Below are 21,020 nucleotides of genomic sequence, written 5' to 3'. Positions count from 1 at the left end.
GGAATTGGAGTTGCACAACCTTATAGAACCAACTCAAGTTGAATACTAATAAACACAAAGCAAAAGAAAAAAGGGCAAAACAACAGAGTAACAAATTGCATGTGAATGTAAGTACTCGCTCTGCAGCATGTTACCACTGAAAGTCTCATTTTGGCTCTGAGCATTTGGAATGTTTAATTTTGTAAAATTATGACCTGAAAGATAAAAGATTTTTAAATCCTTCATAGGATACCATTGTTGGTAGGAAATTATGTTCTCTCACTCACTTTGTCATATTAACTCTGTATGAAAGAATAAAAAAAGAATATTATTCCTTCACCATGAGCCTAGGTTTAATTGAATAATACCACGATTTTGGCAGGAAATATTTGTAACTGCAGATGCAACTTTGTGAATGAGCAGGGGAGGAGAGTTTTTTAAAGAGTGAGACTGATGCTTTGAAGGTCTTCTGTATTTTTTTTAAAAGTCTAAATGGCTTTATGGACATTCCTGACACACAACACATGCAGATATCAATGAAGCTGGATAGAGAAAGCCATGGTTCTAATTGACAACATTAAGAAGACAGTATTGATGCTCATATGGATAAAATGAGAAGCTCTGCATATGTTTTCCTCTTGTCTCTGCTTGGATAGCATAGTCTGAGCCAGGGAAAACAGCTGCACAAACCTGATCCTCATTCGTCTTCTTTTCTTTCTCATTAAAACTAATTCTCATGGGTTTGAACTAAATTGAAGGTTCAGACTCTGCCAATATATTTCTCTTTCAGCTTTTGCTCAAATTTAATCATCTGCTTCAGGTAGGGGCACACAGTTATAACCTCAATTTTGATTTGTGTAGGAGATACTGATAAAATTATATTGGTAAACACTAGGAACACTTGCGATGTGTGACCACATCCATAATATTCAGGTGTGATGCACTCCAGCTAGGGTGGTACGTGCACTACAGAGGTCGCTTGTGCACAGTGGACACAGTAGAGCAGAAATTTTGTCCTTTATTCTCACCAAAGCATTAAATCCTGGAGAGAGCTGTCAGTCATAGTAAGAAGAACTGGGCACCACCACAGGAAGAGTCTAATGTTTGGCTTCAGTAGATACATTTCAGGGATTTGTTTTCTAAGCATTGTGCTGAGAGATGGAAAAAAACTTTGTGTTTTTCCTCAAGATTTTTAGTGCGTATATGTGCAAGTCTGCAACCTTTGTACTATCAATCAGTTTATGCAAGTTTATTTGCATGATTTGTAGTGTATATTTGAATCACTTTCTCCATAGTCATTTTTCATGCTCTGAGTGTGCTCTATCACTATTCTCAGTGTGGGTGAGTCAGGGTATGAAGGCGATGACTCACCATCTCCAGACTCTCTCCACAGGAATGTTCCTTTGCCTCCCTGTAAATCAGAATTCACATCTGGCTGAGGTAATGCATCCACCCTCCCCATCTCAGCACTGCAACAGTTCTCTGTTAGATATTTAAGCTCTACTGCAGCTCTAATTAACAGGATAGCTGCAATTACACCTTATTTTTGAATCCTCTCCTCAGGCACAAGAGCCAGTTAATGGCTATACATTAATTATCTATTTAAAATGAAATGAAAGACATTTAAATTTTGAGACTTTTACCAAAATTATTTTCTTCCTTGCAAATCCCACAACAAACAAAGGGAGAGCTCCAAGTATTTCACACAAACATGAGCACACCAAGCAAAATAAAGTAGATCAAATATCCTTCTTGCTGTCCAAGTTCACCGCAGCGATCCAGCACAGGATGTAGATGATGGGAGAGCGTGAGAAGACTCGGACAACTGCAGGCTTAACTCCAACACCAATACAAAGAGTGATTTCTGGGTTTGGTTAGTCCCAATTAACCCATTTCAAACACTCTAAGAGAGGAGGATGATGAGAAAGGGAAAGGGTCCAAGAGAAATACTCTTACCAAGTGATATTTGCAAAAATGATGGAAAAAACTAAGCTAATTTTATCCATCCATCCATTTTCTACTGCTTATCTGGGTCCAGGCTGCAGGGTTAGCAGCCTAAGCAGAGCTGCCCAGACCTCCCTTTCCCCGGCCAACTCCACCAGCTCTTCCAGGGGAATACCGAGGTGTTCCCAGGCCAACCAAGAGATGTAATCTCTCCAGCTTGGCCTGGGTCTACCCCTGGGTCTCCTCCCGATGGGGCATGCCCAGAGAGCCTCCCTTGGGAGATGTCCAGGGGGCATCCTAATAAGGTGCCCCAACCACCTCAACTGACTCCTTTTGATGTGAAGGAGAAGCGGTTCTACTCTGAGTCTCTCCCGAATGACCAAGCTTCTCACCCTATCTCTAAGGGAGAGCCCAGCCACCCTGCAGAGAAAACTCATTTCGACCGCTTGTATCCGCAATCTCATTCTTTCGGTCACTACCCACAGATCATGACCATAGGTGAGGGTGGGAACGTAGATGGACCAGTAAACTGAGAGCTTTGCCTTTTGGCTCAGCTCTCTCTTCACCACAACAGACTGGTTTAGCATCCGCAACACTGCTAATTTTACTCCCAGTCTATTATCAAACATTTGTCATCTTGACATGATATGTCAACCAAGATCAGAAGTCAGGCTTAAGAACATCCATTAACATACATACATACATACATACATACATACATATGTACTCATTCATATTTTCTACATTGTAGAACAATACTATGAAATAGCATATGGAACATACATGGAATTATGTGGTAAAAAAATTATGTTTCATATTTTAGATTCTGGGGCGGCATGGTGGTGTAGTGGTTAGCACTGTCGCCTCACAGCAAGAAGGTCCTGGGTTCGAGCCCCGGGGCCGGCGAGGGCCTTTCTGTGTGGAGTTTGCATGTTCTCCCCGTGTCTGCGTGGGTTTCCTCCGGGTGCTCCGGTTTCCCCCCACAGTCCAAAGACATGCAGGTTAGGTTAACTGGTGACTCTAAATTGACCATAGGTGTGAATGGTTGTCTGTGTCTATGTGTCAGCCCTGTGATGACCTGGCAACTTGTCCAGGGTGTACCCCGCCTTTCGCCCGTAGTCAGCTGGGATAGGCTCCAGCTTGCCTGCGACCCTGTAGAACAGGATAAAGCGGCTAGAGATGATGAGATTTTAGATTCTTTAAAGTTGCCATCATTCACCTTGGTGATAGTTCACCTTCATGACAAAAGTCGCATATTCTAATATTGATTATGCCGTGCATTTGCCGTGGCATTGTTTCAACAACTTTATGCAATGTCACAACATTTATTTCCATCCAGAGTTGCATAATTTTTTTTGCTGAGCTCTTGTCTTGATGACTGAAGCATCAAACTATTCTGTAAAGTCTTGTCCAGCATATCCCACAGACTTTCAATGGGGTTAAGGTCAGGACTCTGTGGTGGCTAATTCTCATCTCATCTCATCTCATCTCATCTCATCTCATCTCATCTCATCTCATCTCATCTCATCTCATCTCATTATCTCTAGCCGCTTTATCCTGTTCCACAGGGTCACAGGCAAGCTGGAGTCTATCCCAGCTGACTACGGGCGAAAGGCGGGGTACACCCTGGACAAGTCGCCAGGTCATCACAGGGCTGACACATAGACACAGACAACCATTCACACTCACATTCACACCTATGGTCAATTTAGAGTCACCAATTAACCTAACCTGCATGTCTTTGGACTGTGGGGGAAACCGGAGCACCCAGAGGAAACCCACGCAGACACGGGGAGAACATGCAAACTCCGCACAGAAAGGCCCTCGCCGGCCACGGGGCTCAAACCCGGACCTTCTTGCTGTGAGGCGACAGCGCTAACCACTACACCACCGTGCCGCCGGTGGCTAATTCATGTGTGAAAATGATTCTTCATGCTTCCTGAACCACTCTTTCACAATTTGAGCCTTAATTTCATGCTCGTGCCATCAGGGAAGAAAAAATCCATTGATGTAATAATGTGGTCATTCAGTACACTCAGGTAGTCGGCTGACTTCATTTTATTGCTACATAACAATTGCTGAGCCTTGACCTGACCAACTGAAGCAACCCCAGATCATAAAACTGAGCCAAGAGGCTTGTACAGTGGCCACTATGCATGACGCTTCATGTGCTTCCCTTCTTACCCTGACGTGCCCATTGCTCTAGAACGGGGTAAAGTTGGACTCCTCAAACCACATGACCTTTTTCTATTGCTCTAGAGAGCAATCTTTATGCTCCCTAGCAATATGAAGCCTTTTCTTCCAATTAGCATCACTAACAAGTGGTTTTCTTCTGGACACACAGCTGTTTAGTTCCAATCCTGTGAGTTCTTGTTGCATTTTGCATGTGTAGATACTCTGACTTTCACTATTAAACATAGCCTTGAGTTCTACTGTCAATTTTTTTTTAATTATTCAACTTCACCAAGCATTTAAGTGATCTCTCATCATGGTCAGTCAAAATTTTTTCCAACCACATTTCTTCCGTGAAATTGATCCTTCCAGATTTTAATAATGCATTGGACAGTTCTTATCCTTCAGATTCAGCAGTCTCTTTAGTTGTTTTCTTTGCTTGATGCAGGCCAATAATTTGACCCTTCTGAAACACAGTAACATGACAAGTGTTAAAAAAGAATAAATGAAGCTCTAGAATGTATGACACACTGGTGATTTCCATCAGCTTTTTGTTTTTCCTCCTGTTACTCTTCACCCCTGCACCAGTTCTGGGTTTTCCAAGCTTCCCCATCATTGCCAGAGCCATGCCACATGTCTCATTGTGTCTAATTTGTCTAATAAATATCCTGTTATGTTGCAATCCTAGACTTTGTATAACACTTTTTAAAAGAGCATGCCTTGGTCTTGCATGTATTTCTACTGCAGTTATGAACAAGGATCTAGGTTTTCTAGTTAGTTGTATTCACATAGTTTCTGGTTCTGATCTTTGCCTGACTGTGTTTGCATATATTCTGACTCCTGCCATTGATCTTGACAGGGTCACATATGACTTAATAAAATTACAAGCTCAGCCTTCAGGCTTTCTAAAATATGTGACCAAATAAATGCTACATATTATCCATACGCATAAAATCTTATTTTTATTTTTATTTATTAATGTATTTTCATGTACACTTATAGTAAAATGTTGACAGCAAGTGTAATTAAAGGTTAACTGGTACAGCATTTAGACATGATCTATATCAATAGTACAAGCCCTAATGATAATAATGCATAGAAATGCAGTCACCTGATTAGCTATCATAAGTAGCTTTAAATGCCTAGAAGTCCAAAAGCACGTCAAGCTTTTCGCACATGGGCAACCAATATGGCATCCAGGATGTGACGTAAATATGGTGATAGCCAGGTACCAGAAGTTAAGTGTAGCTGATGTAAACATACTTGTTAGCCTGGATTTAGTCAGATGAAAAAGAGTTATCTTAAGTCAGTATGGACAGTGGAGAAACCAAATACAGTGGTGCTTGAAAGTTTGTGAACCCTTTAGAATTTTCTATATTTCTGCATAAATACGACCTAAAACATCATCAGATTTTCACACAAGTCCTAAAAGTAGATAAATAGAACCCAGTTAAACAAATGAGACAAAAATATTATATTTGGTCATTTATTTATTAAAGAAAATGATCCAATATTACATATCTGTGAGTGGCAAAAGTATGTGAACCGCTAGGATTAGCAGTTAATTTGAAGGTGAAATTAGAGTCAGGTGTTTTCAATCAATGGGATGACAATCAGGTGTGAGTGGGCACCCTGTTTTATTTAAAGAACAGGGATCTATCAAAGTCTGATCTTCACAACACATATTTGTGGAAGTGTATCATGGCACGAACAAAGGAGATTTCTGAGTACCTCAGAAAAAGTGTTGTTGATGCTCATCAGGCTGGAAAAGGTTACAAAACCATCTCTAAAGAGTTTGGACTCCACCAATCCACAGTCAGACAGATTGTATACAAATGGAGGAAATTCAAGACCATTGTTACCCTCCCCAGGAGTGGTCGACCAACAAAGATCACTCCAAGAGCAAGGCGTGTAATAGTCAGGGAGGTCACAAAGGACCCCAGGGTAACTTCTAAGCAACTGAAGGCCTCTCTCACATTGGCTAATGTTAATGTTCATGAGTCCAACATCAGAAGAACACTGAACAACAATGGTGTGCATGGCAGGGTTGCAAGGAGAAAGCCACTGCTCTCCAAAAAGAGCATTGCTGCTCATCTGCACTTTGCTGAAGATCATGTGGACAAGCCAGAAGGCTATTGGAAAAATGTTTTGTGGATGGATGAGACCAAAATAGAACTTTTTGGTTTAAATGAGAAGCGTTATGTTTGGAGAAAGGAAAACACTGCATTCCAGCATAAGAACCTTATCCCATCTGTGAAACATGCTGGTGGTAGTATCATGGTTTGGGCCTGTTTTGCTGCATCTGGGCCAGGACGGCTTGCCATCATTGATGGAACAATGAATTCTGAATTATACCAGTGAATTCTAGAGGAAAATGTCAGAACATCTGTCCATGAACTGAATCTCAAGAGAAGGTGGGTCATGCAGCAAGACAACGACCCTAAGCACACAAGTCATTCTACCAAAGAATGGTTGAAGAAGAATAAAGTTAATGTTTTGGAATGGCCAAGTCAAAGTCCTGAGCTTAATCCAATCGAAATGTTGTGGAAGGACCTGAAGCAAGTAGTTCATGTGAGGAAACCCACCAACATCCCAGATTTGAAGCTGTTCTGTACGGAGGAATGGGCTAAAATTCCTCCAAGCCGGTGTGCAGGACTGATCAACAGTTACGGGAAACGTTTAGTTGCAGTTATTGCTGCACAAGGGGGTCACACCAGATACTGAAAGCAAAGGTTCACATACTTTTGCCACTCACAGATATGTAATATTGGATCATTTTCCTCAATCAATAAATGACCAAGTATAATATTCTTGTCTCATTTGTTTAACTGGGTTCTCTTTATCTACTTTTAGGACTTGTGTGAAAATCTGATGATGTTTTAGGTCATATTTATGCAGAAATATAGAAAATTCTAAAGGGTTTACAAACTTTCAAGCACCACTGTATCTGTATGAACCTCAGAAAAAGGACGATCTGCATCTGGTAAATGATTTCGGCAGCGAATCATCAGACGATTCTAATGATGAAATCAGTGGTGCTTTGCAAGTTCAAAGTCGGGAAGGCAGGTCAAAGGGTTTGGCAATTCTCTGGTGCCAATGTGGAAAGTGTGCCAAGTGGAAAACTGACACTGAATGTGTTTGTTGTAAAGAGCACAAACATTTATGCGATACAATACAGGCACAGTCATTGAACTGTTTCATAGATAAACCCGGTTTGGAAATGGCCTATATACAGACCATGATAACCTGTGTGTAGCATGTATTATGATAGCATGGTAGCCTGATATGAGAGGGACAGCACCAGATGAGGAACTTGCAAATTGGTAAACAGCCGATTATATATAGAAACTCAGTGTGTGCACGTTTATGTATATGTGTGTGTCCATACTAGCTATAAAGCCTATTTATTTATTACGTGTGTGAATGCAGGTATAGACATACAATGTGCCACAATAATTTATATGGTCTAAACATAGGCTAATGACAGCTGAAAGCCGAATGTGACTTTATAGTGGAGCAGAACGAAGTGCTCAGAGCGAAGTTCCATACTTAAGAGAATATGGTAAAGCATCGACCTGATTTTTGATGGCTTTTTCAATTGTATGGAACCCAATTGTAAATGCAAGGCAACATATCTCATAAACACTTGACAACAAAATTTGTATCTTTATTTACATAAGATAGATAAGATGACTTTTTATCCAGCACTTATTTTTAATTTGCATTTTAAAAAATGATGTGGGTTTATTTACTAACACATTTTACACTCATTGGGAGCTCTACTTTTAGGCAGTGCCTAAATATATATATTAGCTTTGAATGTCTATACTGTTCTAGCTAATCAGCTTATATGGCCTGAATCCCTTTTCGTTAAACAGTGTTGGAATATTGTTGGCACAGTGTCTGGTTTGAGTCTAATGTGAGCTGCATAGCCCAAGTTCTCGGCCTGTAGATTCCTTTCAAAGTAATCGGGCTCAAAATGGTCCTTGCAAACAAGAGAATTTCTACTAAAGGAGAGGGTTTCTAAAGTGTGACCTGTTCCCAAGTTGTATAGCCACTATTTAGCAAGTCATTTATGTTGCTTGGTTGTTGGCAATGAAACACAGAAAAAAATGTTTTCCCTTATTATCACATTTATTATTTTGGCAACCATTGGCTTTGCACTTCGTCATTTTTTAAAAATGTTTTGTACATCCGGTTACATCGTGGTGTCAGGAGCAGTGAGCCAATCAAAATACAGGAAACAATCAACAATACAACATCATGCTGACCTTTGACACCACCCACAAAATGGTAATATGGCTGTGCCCTGAAGTGGAATTTAAGTGAGCGGGAATACAAATGAATTTTAAAGTACTGCTTTATGTGACACAGTGTGACAGATGCATTTGTGCAAAATGTGTAATATTTCTAGCCTATGTTTATTTTTCACTGTGGGTACCCTTGAATTAGTTCAAAACGTATGTCTGGTCAGAAAACTTTAAGAAATGTTCCCTCTAGAGCAGGGTTGTTTTTTTCTTTTTGATGTAATAGCTATGTACACTTTCTTTTAAGTATCCTTGAAGAGCCTGCTGCGTTGTCAGTTGGTTTGACCCAAGAATGGCCTTACATTGAATGGAACTGAGGTTGAGACCAAGAAAAAACTTAATGGGAAACACTGATTTGTAGCATATGCTCAAGGATTAGTGAAAATCAGGGACGACAGAGAGGAGGAGTATAGGAGCCTGGTGAGGGACTTTGCCATTTGGTGCAACAGGAACCATCTTCAGCTCAACACGTCGAAGACCAAGGAGCTGGTCATTGACTTTGGGAGGTCCAGACCAAGGTCACGACCAGTTCTGATCGAGGGTGTCGAGGTAGAGGCTGTGGATTCCTACAAGCACCTCGGGCTGTGGCTGGACAGCAAGCTGGACTGGACTTGCAACACCAACCACTTGTACAGGAAGGGACAGAGCAGGCTGTACTTCCTGAGGAGGCTGCGGTCCTTTAACATCTGCAGGAAACTCCTGTGGATGTTCTATCAGTCCGTGGTCGCCAGTGTCCTGTTTTACACTGTGGTGTGCTGGGGGGGGAAGCACATCCAAGAAGGACACATCCAGGCTGGACAAACTAATCAGGCGGGCCGGCTCTGTGGTTGGCATGAAGCTGGACTCTCTGGTGACGGTGGCAGAGAAGAAGTCTATGGACAAACTACTGAACATCATGGACGATGCCAGTCACCCTCTGCACACCATCATCAGCAACCAGAGGAGCCTTTTCAGTGACAGAATGCTCCTTCCCAAGTGCAGGACTAACAGACTTAAAAACTCCTTGTCCCTCACGCCATCAGACTGTACAACTCCTCTCTTGGGGGGGGGGGGGGAGGAGGAGGGGTAACAGGAGGACAGAGGACCGGAAGGAGCAATAGCCTAGCCTGACAAAAAGCAATACTGGACAATGTGCAATGTATAATATAATGTGCAATACCTCTCCTACTAGACTTTTTTCATATCTTTTTTTCTCTTCACATCTTATTTTTTATATTTGTATATCTAAATACTTAATTTAATTTATCTAGAAGTTTTCTCTATTTTCTATTCTCTGTTTATCCTGTAATGATGCTGCTGGAATTTTAATTTCCCTGAGGGACCCTTCCCAAAGGGATCAATAAAGTTCTATCTAATCTAATCTAATCTAATCTAATCTAATCTAATCTAATCTAATCTAATCTAATCTAATCTAATCTAATCTAATCTAATCTAATCTAATCTAAAACCTATAATATCATTTTACTGGCTGAATGTTTAGTCATTTAACTTGGTCTACCATGGTGACAAGAGTGTGAAAAAAATGAAACAAAAAACAGCAAAAAAAGGTATAAAATTTTCATTCAATAAGATGATAATGAATTAGAAGCAGCACTTTTTAATCTGTAATTATTTCAAGTTGTAAGGTCAGAAGACAGTGGGGAGTTTTAAAATTTAGGAATATTAGACAAAGAGCTCTTATGTAGGCTTCATTTATTGGCTAATCATATGCTGGCTCAAAGTATACAAACCGCTTGCTATGTGGAATACGTTTCAGCGGTCCAGAATCTTGCTGTGCAGCTATGGAACATGGAAGACAATTACATAATTGAGTGTGGACTCAGCCAACAGACTGAAAAAGTCAAATGAGCCTGTCAAAAGAGTGACCTACAGAAAATTAAAGTAAAATTGATGGGTTTGTAATGCTGTAGGGTGTGATTTTGCTGGAATGGTTTTGGGTCCTCTTATGCCCTTATAGGGAGATGTCACTGCAAATCATACAAAGTTATTTTGACTGATCACCTTTATCCGATGATGAAACATTGCTATCCTGATGAGAGTACTCTCTTCCAGGATTACCATAGAATATCCCCACCCAGAGGATGCAAGGGCAATTTCATGAGTATGAAATTGATGTAAATCAAATGATATGGCCTTTGCAATCATCAATTTGAATTTAACCCAATTGAACACCTTCCATCCATCCATCATCTGTAGCTGCTTATCCTGTACAGGGTCGCAGGCAAGCTGGAGCCTATCCCAGCTGACTATGGGCGAGAGGCAGGGTACACCCTGGACAAGTCACCAGGTCATCGCATGACTGACACATAGAGACAAACAACCATTCACACTCACACCTACGGTCAATTTAGAGCCACCAGTTAGCCTAACCTGCATGTCTTTGGACTGTGGGGAAAACTGGAGCACCCAGAGGAATCCCACGCAGACACGGGGAGAATATGCAAACTCCACACAGAAAGGCCTTCACTGGCTGCTGGGCTCAAACCCAGTACCTTCTTGCTGTGAGGCAACAGTGCTAACCACTACACCACTGTGCTGCCAATTGAACACCTTTTAGACCAAAATGTTTGACATTACTGTCCACCACTACCATCAAAACACCAGTTGATTATGAAATATCTTTTTCAACAATGATATTCATCCCAGCAGTACTGTATCAGAAACTTGTAGAATCTGTGCCAAGGAGCACTGAAACTGTTATGGCAGTTCTGGTCGTGGCCCAACATAATATATTTTATTGTTCTTTTCCCCTTGAATTAATAAACAGATGCTGTGTTTTACATTGATAGAGGATATGCTGCATACGGCATGATTCAGCAAGTTCAGAACTGCCATGGCAGAAGATGGCAAGCTGTGTTTAACTTAATCAAACTCATCAACTGTAGGAGAATGTAGTCGTTAGAATTTTAGTACTAGTTTTGATGCTAAATTGCTGAAAGAATACTCAAACAGGATCACCCTGTTCTTGGTCAAATGGAACATGGACCAACCCCTGGTGTAAGTACCAGAGCCAGCCCAGCTGAACTTTTTATGAGTAGAAAGATTAGAACCACTAGTGCTCTGGAAACTGTTTGACCTAGAATTATCAACAAGAAAAGAATAAAAAGGATGCATGGTAAAAGAATGCAGCTGGAAAATGAAAACATGCTTACAGCATCATAGGGTGAGCTGTATCTGTATGTGGGTGACACTGTACTCACCAAGAAGGAGTCTGAGATATCCTGGGTTATTCCTACAGGCATCTTATGAGAAAGTGTCACCCCAGTGCTTTACCTCATTAAGATGCATCACTGACCTCTGCTGCAAGGCAACAGCATAACTGTCAAAACAATTGAAGAGCCACAGCCTACTCCTCCTAAAAATTTTGCCAGCAACTGCTCCATCAACTCTGAATATTGGCATGGACCCATGACCTATCTCCCTTAGCCTCTCTGAGCTGCTTATGGTCACAGCTCATCACCTATGTCTGCTCATACTAATAGCTCAGTCACTCCTGTTCTTGATGCTGCCTTCATCTTTATTTCTTGCATCCTGTATTTCTGATCCTGTGTCAGTCTCAGCCACTGACCTTGAGTCTTAAGCTTACTGAACCTTAAAAGTGTAAGGTTTTATACTCTGATCATGTATTATGTCTTGAAACATTTCTGATCTCTGTCTCTGTCTTTGACTTAATTTTGGTTGATGTCTTCCCCTATCCTGAGACAGTCTACACTCGCTGAGCACTTTATTAGGAATACCTGTACACCTACCCATTCATCTAATCAGCCAATTATGTGGCAACAGTGCAGTGCATGAAATCGGTGGATACGGGCCAGCAGCTTTAGGCTATGATTACAACAACCATCAGAATGGGGAAAAATGTGATCTCAGTGATTTTGACTATGGCATGATTACCAGACGGGCTGGTATGAGTATTTGTACAGCCACTGATCTCCTGGGATTCTCATGCACAGCAGCCTCTAGATTTATTCAGAATGGTACAATAAAGAAAAAACATCCAATGAGTGGTAGTTCTGCAGACAGAAATGCCTTGTTGATGAGAGTGGTCAATGGAGAATGGCCAGACTGGTTCGAGCTGACAGAAAAACTACAATAACTTATATAACTGCTCTGTACAATTATGGTGAGCAGAAAAGCATCTCACAATGTATAACATGTTGAAACTTGAGACAGATCGGCTACAACAGCAGAAGACCACCTCAGGTTTCACTTCTGTCAGCCAAGAACAGAAAACTGAGGCTGCAGTGGGCAAAGGCTCACAAAAATTGGATCATTGAAGGCTGGAAAAACATAACCTGGTCTGATGAATCTGCATTTCTGCTGAGGTACACAGATGGTAGGGTCAGAATTTGGTGCTAATGGCATGAATCCAACCTACCTTATATCATCAGTCCAGGCTGGTGGAGGTGCTGTAATGTTGTGGGGAATGTTCTCTTGGCACACTTTGGGGCCTGTTAATACCAATCAATCATCGCTTAAATGCCACAGCCTATTTGAGTATTGTTGCTGACCATGTACATCCCTTCATTGCCACAATTTGCCCTCTTTTAATGGCTACTTCCAGCATGATCGTGCACCATGTCATAATTGTTTTCACAAACATGACAATAGGTTAAATGTTCTTCAGTGGCTTTCCCAGTCACCAGATCTCAATCCAACAGAACACTTTTGGGATGTGTTAGAATGTGAGATTCACAGCATGAACGTGAAAAATCTGCAGTTACTGCATGATGCAATCATGTCAACATGGACCAGAATCTCAATATAGTGTTCCTAATAAAGCATATATTGTCATTCTTACCCCAAATCCCAACCCTGAGTCAGTTATTTTCACTGATCCTGCTGGCAAGATTTTTGTGAACCCTATGTATTTCTTATTTTGCATGGGTGCTACATTGTTCACACCACTGATTATAATGGGCCCTAATCATTAGCCTTAGTATGTCTAATTTGTAATCCATTTGTTTGTAGGGTCTCTTACAGCTCTGCAGTTCTGAGCTGTGTTCCTTGTACATTGTTTCCATGTTCCTATTTCTAATTTCATATTTTGCCCTGTCACTGTCTTTGTGATTATGATTACGGACTTGAATCTATTTGTGATGTTTATGTCCTGACCCCCACCATGGACTTAGACAGTGATTCATAGAAATGCTTGACCAACTTCTAACCAACCTTACAGTAATTGTTAAGCAGCCATAAATAGCCTGGACAGCTAACCCAGACATAATAATAATGCCAAAATAAAACTATCACACTGCAGTACCCTGGGGCACAAGAAAATGGCAAGAAACATTTGTTTTTCTATCTGGTCCTATGATATCATAAGAAATATGACTTCATCAGTGTGGTTTAATATTTTACCTTGCTTCAGTATTTATAATAGGTTACCAAAGATATCTGAGCCTGGATGAAAGCAACTCAGGAGGCTGTCACCTTTTTGTTATTATTTTAATGATGATAAATGTCTTAACTTAAAGTTGAATCTTTAAAAAACATATCATCATTTATAAGAACTGAACTCTAAATGATAAAAGCTGTGTATGAAAAAGACTGTGTATCCAGACATGGAATGGAAAAAAGCGATCACACAAATGTATTTCTTTTAACTGAGATGAAAAGAAGCGTTCAAGTTTTCAGTAAGAATTTATTAAATGTTGACTCATATAGCCCAAACATTTCCCAATCATTTTTCTCAGAATTGAATACAACTGAAGGCAACTATAAAACACTTCCTTTTGCACTTAAAAAAGTCTAAACTGTTTTGAGGGAAATGTGCTTTAGAAAGTTGTTTTATTGACAAAGCATGAAAGATATATCAATACAAATATTTTCACCAGGTCCAAGACAATGGCACAGAACTGTAAATGGCTGAAGTAATGAGAAATGTGTCATACTGCCCCTTTTCATGGTCAGCACTTAGGGACTGTATGCCAGTCTGGAAGCAATTAACTGAAAGTTAGCTATGTGAATTCTTTGCAGGTCAGCTTAGGGAAGAAGACAGGAAAGATATTTCTGCTTGTTATAGACCTTAATACATTTAAACCAGTAAAGAGAAACAGACATGATTCATTTTATTAATGCCTTAAATGGAAATAAACTTCAGTGGGAGCAAGTTTGGTAGAAAACATTACTCATGATAAGCAAGACTTACATATGAAGTAGCCTTACTGAAGGTGGAATTGAGCAAAACAAAGAAGGGAATTGAAATATGGGGCACTGCAACAGGAGAGGTCAACCATAAACACTCAGTAAAACAAATATACAAACACCCTGATAGGATTTCTCTGTCTGCCATGTGTATAAATATGAATACTTGGATTTCACAAAATACACACACACACACACACATGTAAGTATGATACAGTCTTGTACAATATGTACTTTATTACCTCATTTACACACATTTGCCATCAACAGTTATGTCGAGATTTAAATGATAGTTTGATATAATGGGTCAAAACTTTCATTCACACCTCTTGTTGCACTTTGTTCTGGGGAAAAGATTGGAAGAAATAAAAATGAACAGAAATAAATAGTTTCTTGATCTCTCTCTAGCACTTAAACTACAAGATATATATATCACACCCAGGTTCATTAAGAAGACAACCATGGGCATAGGACTTTTTGAAATCTGCTAGTTCACTACAAATGACACATCTGTCTTGCATTTCAGTGAGCTCTTTTCCACAGTGCTCAGAAATTTGCATATACACCCTATAATCACAGGGAAAAGCTGCGTAAACTGGCAGACATTCTTGCTGATTGCACATTACATGACTATTAAGTATGCTTTTTCAACAGTGGACAAATAGACATTTTTCATATTATATTTTAAATTAATTAAATGCAGCTTGTGGGTGGCATGGTGGTGCAGTGGTTGTCACTGTTGCCTCACAGCAAGAAGGTTTTGGGTTCAAACCTCATGGCTGACTGAGGCCTTTCTGTATGGAGTTTGCATGTCCTCCTCATGCCTGCGAGGGTTTCCTATGGGTGCTCCAGTTTCCTCCCACAGTCCAAAGACATGTGGATTAGGTCTCACCTCTCTCATCTCATTATCTCTAGCCGCTTTATCCTGTTCTACAGGGTCGCAGGCAAGCTGGAGCCTATCCCAGCTGACTACGGGCGAAAGGCGGGGTACACCCTGGACAAGTCGCCAGGTCATCACAGGGCTGACACATAGACACAGACAACCATTCACACTCACATTCACACCTACGGTCAATTTAGAGTCACCAGTTAACCTAACCTGCATGTCTTTGGACTGTGGGGGAAACCGGAGCACCTGGAGGAAACCCACGCGGACATGGGGAGAACATGCAAACTCCACACAGAAAAGCCCTCGCCGGCCACGGGGCTCAAACCCGGACCTTCTTGCTGTGAGGCGACAGCACTAACCACTACACCACCGTGCCGCCCGTGGATTAGGTCAACTGGCTAAATTGCCCATAGGTGGGAATGTGAGTATGAATGGTTGTTCATTTAGATTAGATTAGATAAAACTTTATTGAGGGCGGCACGGTGGTGTAGTGGTTAGCGCTGTCGCCTCACAGCAAGAAGGTCCTGGGTTCGAGCCCCGGGGCCGGCGAGGGCCTTTCTGTGTGGAGTTTGCATGTTCTCCCCGTGTCCGCGTGGGCTTCCTCCGGGTGCTCCGGTTTCCCCCACAGTCCAAAGACATGCAGGTTAGGTTAAGAGGTGACTCTAAATTGACCGTAGGTGTGAATGTGAGTGTGAATGGTTGTCTGTGTCTATGTGTCAGCCCTGTGATGACCTGGCGACTTGTCCAGGGTGTACCCCGCCTTTCGCCTGTAGTCAGCTGGGATAGGCTCCAGCTTGCCTGCGACCCTGTAGAAGGATAAAGCGGCTAGAGATAATGAGATGAGATGAAAACTTTATTGATCCCTTTGGGAGGGTTCCCTCAGGGAAATTAAGATTCCAGCAGCATCATTACAGATAAACAGAGAAAAGAAATAGAGAAAAACTTCTAGATAAATTAAAATAAATTAAGTATTTACATATACAAATATAAAAGAATAAGATATGGGGAAGAGAGGAAGGGGAGGGGGAAAGGGGGGATAAGTGGGGTTAGGGTAAGTGTGTGTGTGTGTGGGGGGAAGCAGGAAAGATATTGCACTTTATATTGCACATTATATTGCACATTGTCCGGTATTGCTTATTGTTAGGCTAGGCTAGGCTACTGCTCCTTCCCGTCCTCTGTCCTCCTGTTACCCCTCGTCCCCCCAGAGAGGAGTTGTACAGTCTGATGGCATGAGGGACAAAGGAGTTTTTGAGTCTGTTCGTCCTGCACTTGGGAAGGAGCATTCTGTCACTGAACAGGCTCCTCTGGTTGCTGATGACGGTGTGCAGAGGGTGACTGGCGTCGTCCGTGATGTTCAATAGTTTGTCCATAGACTTCTTCTCTGCCACCGTCACCAGAGAGTCCAGCTTCATGCCGACCACAGAGCCGGCCCGCCTGATCAGTTTGTCCAGCCTGGATGTATCCTTCTTGGATGTGCTTCCCCCCCCAGCACACCACGGTGTAAAACAGGACACTGGCGACCACGGACTGATAGAACATCCACAGGAGTTTTCTGCAGATGTTAGAGGACCGCAGCCTCCTAAAGAAGTATAGCCTGCTATGTCCCTTCCTATATAAGTGATTGGTGTTACAAGTCCAGTCCAGCTTGCTGTTCAGCCACAGCCCGAGGTACTTGTAGGAATCCACAGCCTCCACCTCGACTCCCTCAATCAGAACTGGTCATGACCTTGGTCTGGACCTCCCAAAGTCAATGACCAGCTCCTTGGTCTTCGAGGTGTTGAGCTGCAGATGGTTCCTGTTGCACCACACAGCAAAGTCCCTCACCAGGCTCCTATACTCCTCCTCTCTGACGTCACTGATACACCCAACGATGGCTGTGTTTATGTGTTGGCCCTGCAATGGATTGGTGACCTGCCCGGGGCCCCGCCTTTTACCCAAAGTCAGCTGGGATTGGCTCTAGCTTCCCCTGTGACCCTTACGGATAAGTGGTATAGATAATAGATGGATGGATAGATGCAGCTTGTACCAACACCAGTGGGGACGTTTATCCTTTCTGTTCAGAAAAATATCCACCATGTAGTATTACATATTGTTCATCATACTAACAGAACCCTGTACCTAATTAGCTAGTGGTGTGCTTGTAAATCTGAAAAGTATGTACAGCATCAGGCTTTTCCAAGCACAATCCAAGCACAGCATATCAAGAGCTATAGGAATTCATTACTGCCATCCCCTATTGGGTTTTACAACAACTTCTGTGTCAGGACTTGAACAATAGCAGTTTTTAGATGAAAATAATTAAATCCTCTGCTTGTGTCTAACATGAAACAGATTTTTTTTAACCATACAATCATATATCACTCGGAATTGTGCAATCTGTCATAAATCTGACATTTCTAAGAACAAAGCAATGTTATCATTTCCATGCGGCTAGAGATAATGAGATGAGACTTGTAATGTCTTAGACTAGCTATAATATTTATTTTCCATGTCGCAACTATATTAATTATTTCATTTATTGCCTTCAGTTAGATTTCTTCTATTTATCATATTTATATTTAATATTTTAACTCAGGGGCGGCACGGTGGTGTAGTGGTTAGCGCTGTCGCCTCACAGCAAGAAGGTCCAGGTTCAAGCCCCGTGGCCGGCGAGGGCCTTTCTGTGCGGAGTTTGCATGTTCTCCCCGTGTCCGTGTGGGTTTCCTCCGGGTGCTCCGGTTTCCCCCACAGTCCAAAGACATGCAGGTTAGGTTAACTGGTGACTCTAAATTGACCATAGGTGTGAATGTGAGTGTGAATGGTTGTCTGTGTCTATGTGTCAGCCCTGTGATGACCTGGTGACTTGTCCAGGGTGTACCCCGCCTTTTGCCCGTAGTCAGCTGGGATAGGCTCCAGCTTGCCTGCGACCCTGTAGAACAGGATAAAGCGGCTAGAGATAATGAGATGAGATGAGATTTTAACTCAGCTCTTTTGGTATTTGTTTATGATTTAACTGGTAAAGGTATGAGGTTCAACAATGTGACATCTATTATTTTGTGTAGTTTAGTATTCCACCATTCATTTATCTTAGCATGAGGATATTTCCTTTCCTTCCCAAAGAAAATTATGAGTTCAGGCTCAAGTAGCATAGTTGATTAAAATGACAGACAGGAAAAACACTTAGCTATAAGAATAGCTCATTGCAGAATCTATGACTGAGCATAACAAACTGACTATGCTTAACCGTGAAGCATAAGGTTATAGACCCACATTTACATGTATATACTGTTAATATTGCTGCTAAATACATGAATGTAGCACTGGAAGTGGAGCTCAGTCTCAGTGCTGTCTTGTCTAACCCGGACCTCCTCTGGGCTCTCTGGGCTCCAGATGAGATTTGACGCCATCCTAAATCCTAAAACCCGGAGCAAACTTCTTGGAAATTCATTTGGTGAATAGAAAACGTATGGACCAAATAACAGCCCCGATGCCGTCCGTACACTGCACACCCTCTTCTTGCCTTAAGACTCCTCCTTACAATGTTAGATAGGCACTGACGATAAGACGCGCTATGAAGGAGTGCGCGAAGCTGGGATAACCGGTATCGATCATATTTCAAGCTTTGGAGCACACACTCTGCTCGAGTGCATCCCAACTCACGACCACAGCGCTTAAACAGGAGAAGTGATTGACGGTTTTCCTCGGAGTGAACACAAAGACCCTGCGTGCCGAGTGCGCTGGATCCGCCTTTTACGCACACAGTGGCTGGATTTCTTTGGCGACTTTACCCCCTGCACAACTGATTAATGACAAGAGCAGGCTTCCATTTACAACTTTTTTGAGGAACCTGGCGTTTTCCTCCCATACATCCAAGGACTTCATCTTTGGTTCAGGTAGGTCGGATGTGCTCCAGAACTTTTCAAACAATTATCCGGTTTATTGTGGGACTAATAAAAAGACGGGTTTTGCTTTCGTGAACTAGAACTTTGGCGCGTGCAGCAGCTACAGTTCCTATTCTATCTATCTATCTATCTATCTATCTATCTATCTATCTATCTATCTATCTATCTATCTATCTATCTATCTTTTTTCCTAAACTGTGAAGTCAGATATGCATTGATGTAAGTGTAATTAATGCACATGACATCAAAGTCTATTTTGCTTTTTTTAATCAATGATAATCTAAATTAGAAGTGACTGGACGTTTAACAAGTTGTTATGCGTTGTTTAGGAATAATGATTCTCCGAAAATGCCACTTCGGGCTGGTCCTTTTATTTCTGTGCGCCTCCGCCATCGATCCAGGTAATTTTCAGCTTAATACACACTCTCACTTTCACAATTTAGACTCTTAGAAAATACAGAACTCTTATGGGAACCCTTAAAAGCTCTAATACCCCAGAGTAGTTTTTCCCCTATCAGAAAGCACAAAAGCAAGAGAAGAAGATGAACCCAGTTTGAAAGCAAATAATCCTCAGTTCTCCAACCAGCCTCTTTTGAGTGTAGGTAATAAAAATGACATGTCAACTATCCCAACTGTCTAAACTATCCTATGCTTTTTAGGCGAGCCGGTGGACGAAGTGACCGTGTTTGACTTATTCGAAAGCAGCGGAATCACACAGAAGACCATCGGGGCGAAACTGTTCCGAGGCCCAGACCCCGAGTCCCCGGCGTATCGCCTCATCCGCTTCGACCATCTTCCCTCCGTCAAACCGCAAGTTCTAAAGCAGCTCTTGAAGCAAATTCAGAACAACGAGGGCTTCACCTTGATCGCGACCCTGCGCCAGGACCGCGCGTCCCGCGGCACTCTGCTCTCCATCGAGGGTCCCGGCGAGCGCCGGCAGTTCGAGGTGCTTTCTGACGGCAGAGCGAATACACTCGAGCTAGTGTACTGGTGGGCCGACGGCTCGCGCAACGTCATCGCGTTTGAGGATGTGGAGCTGGTGGACTCGCAGTGGAAAAACATCACGTTACACGTGCACGGAGAGACGGCCACGCTGTACGTGGGATGCAACCTCATAGACAGCTTCATTCTAGACGAACCTTTCTACGAGTACCTGCGCGCCCCGGGTGGACGGATGTACGTGGCCAAAGGATCCAGCCGCGAGACACATTTTAGGGTGAGAACCTTGTGTCATCCTAGTCCTTGGTTTACATTCTGTTTACAAAACACCTGATAATGACCAATCTGAAGCTTACCCGTACACGTGTGCCCGAACCTGGGATAGAGAGAAAAAAATGGGTACTGGGTCCTGAGGGCACTTTTCAGAGCCAATCCGGAGACCTATAGCAGTGGCACTTCCAGGATATTAGACGCGGGGTTGCAAGTGGTGATGTTAAAGCACACTAAGTTATAATTACATACACAATAGGGTTTCTCTTGTTCTTTGGTGCAGAATGAATGGCCACTTAAAGACAAAAACTTTTAATTCATATTTGCCATATAGTCCTAATACTTGAGGGATTTACGTACAACATCCATCCATCCATCCATCCATCCATTATCTGTAGCCACTTATCCTGTTCTACAGCTGGAGCATATCCCAGCTGACTATGGGCGAGAGGGTACACCCTGGACAAATCGCCAGGTTATTGCATTACCTAC

The 21,020-nt window shown here is 42.1% G+C and overlaps 1 protein-coding gene across 1 annotated transcript in view; it reads left to right on the top strand.

Annotated features, from left to right (window-relative positions):
- Positions 1–18,889: 18,889 nt before the first annotated feature.
- The window catches only part of thbs2b (thrombospondin 2b), a 15,158-nt gene continuing 13,027 nt past the window's right edge, over positions 18,890–21,020 (top strand). The window contains exons 1-3 of the mRNA XM_060939974.1: positions 18,890–19,310; positions 19,649–19,720; positions 19,979–20,535. Coding sequence (XP_060795957.1) covers positions 19,654–19,720; positions 19,979–20,535 — 624 coding nt within the window. The 5' untranslated portion in view covers positions 18,890–19,310; positions 19,649–19,653. The remainder of the gene's footprint in view (positions 19,311–19,648; positions 19,721–19,978; positions 20,536–21,020) is intronic.

The sequence above is a fragment of the Neoarius graeffei genome, chromosome 14, assembly GCF_027579695.1.
Source record: "Neoarius graeffei isolate fNeoGra1 chromosome 14, fNeoGra1.pri, whole genome shotgun sequence".
NCBI classification, from domain to species: domain Eukaryota; kingdom Metazoa; phylum Chordata; class Actinopteri; order Siluriformes; family Ariidae; genus Neoarius; species Neoarius graeffei.
The sequence above is the reverse complement of the archived record's forward strand: the minus strand, read 5'-3'. Positions and strand labels throughout refer to the sequence as shown.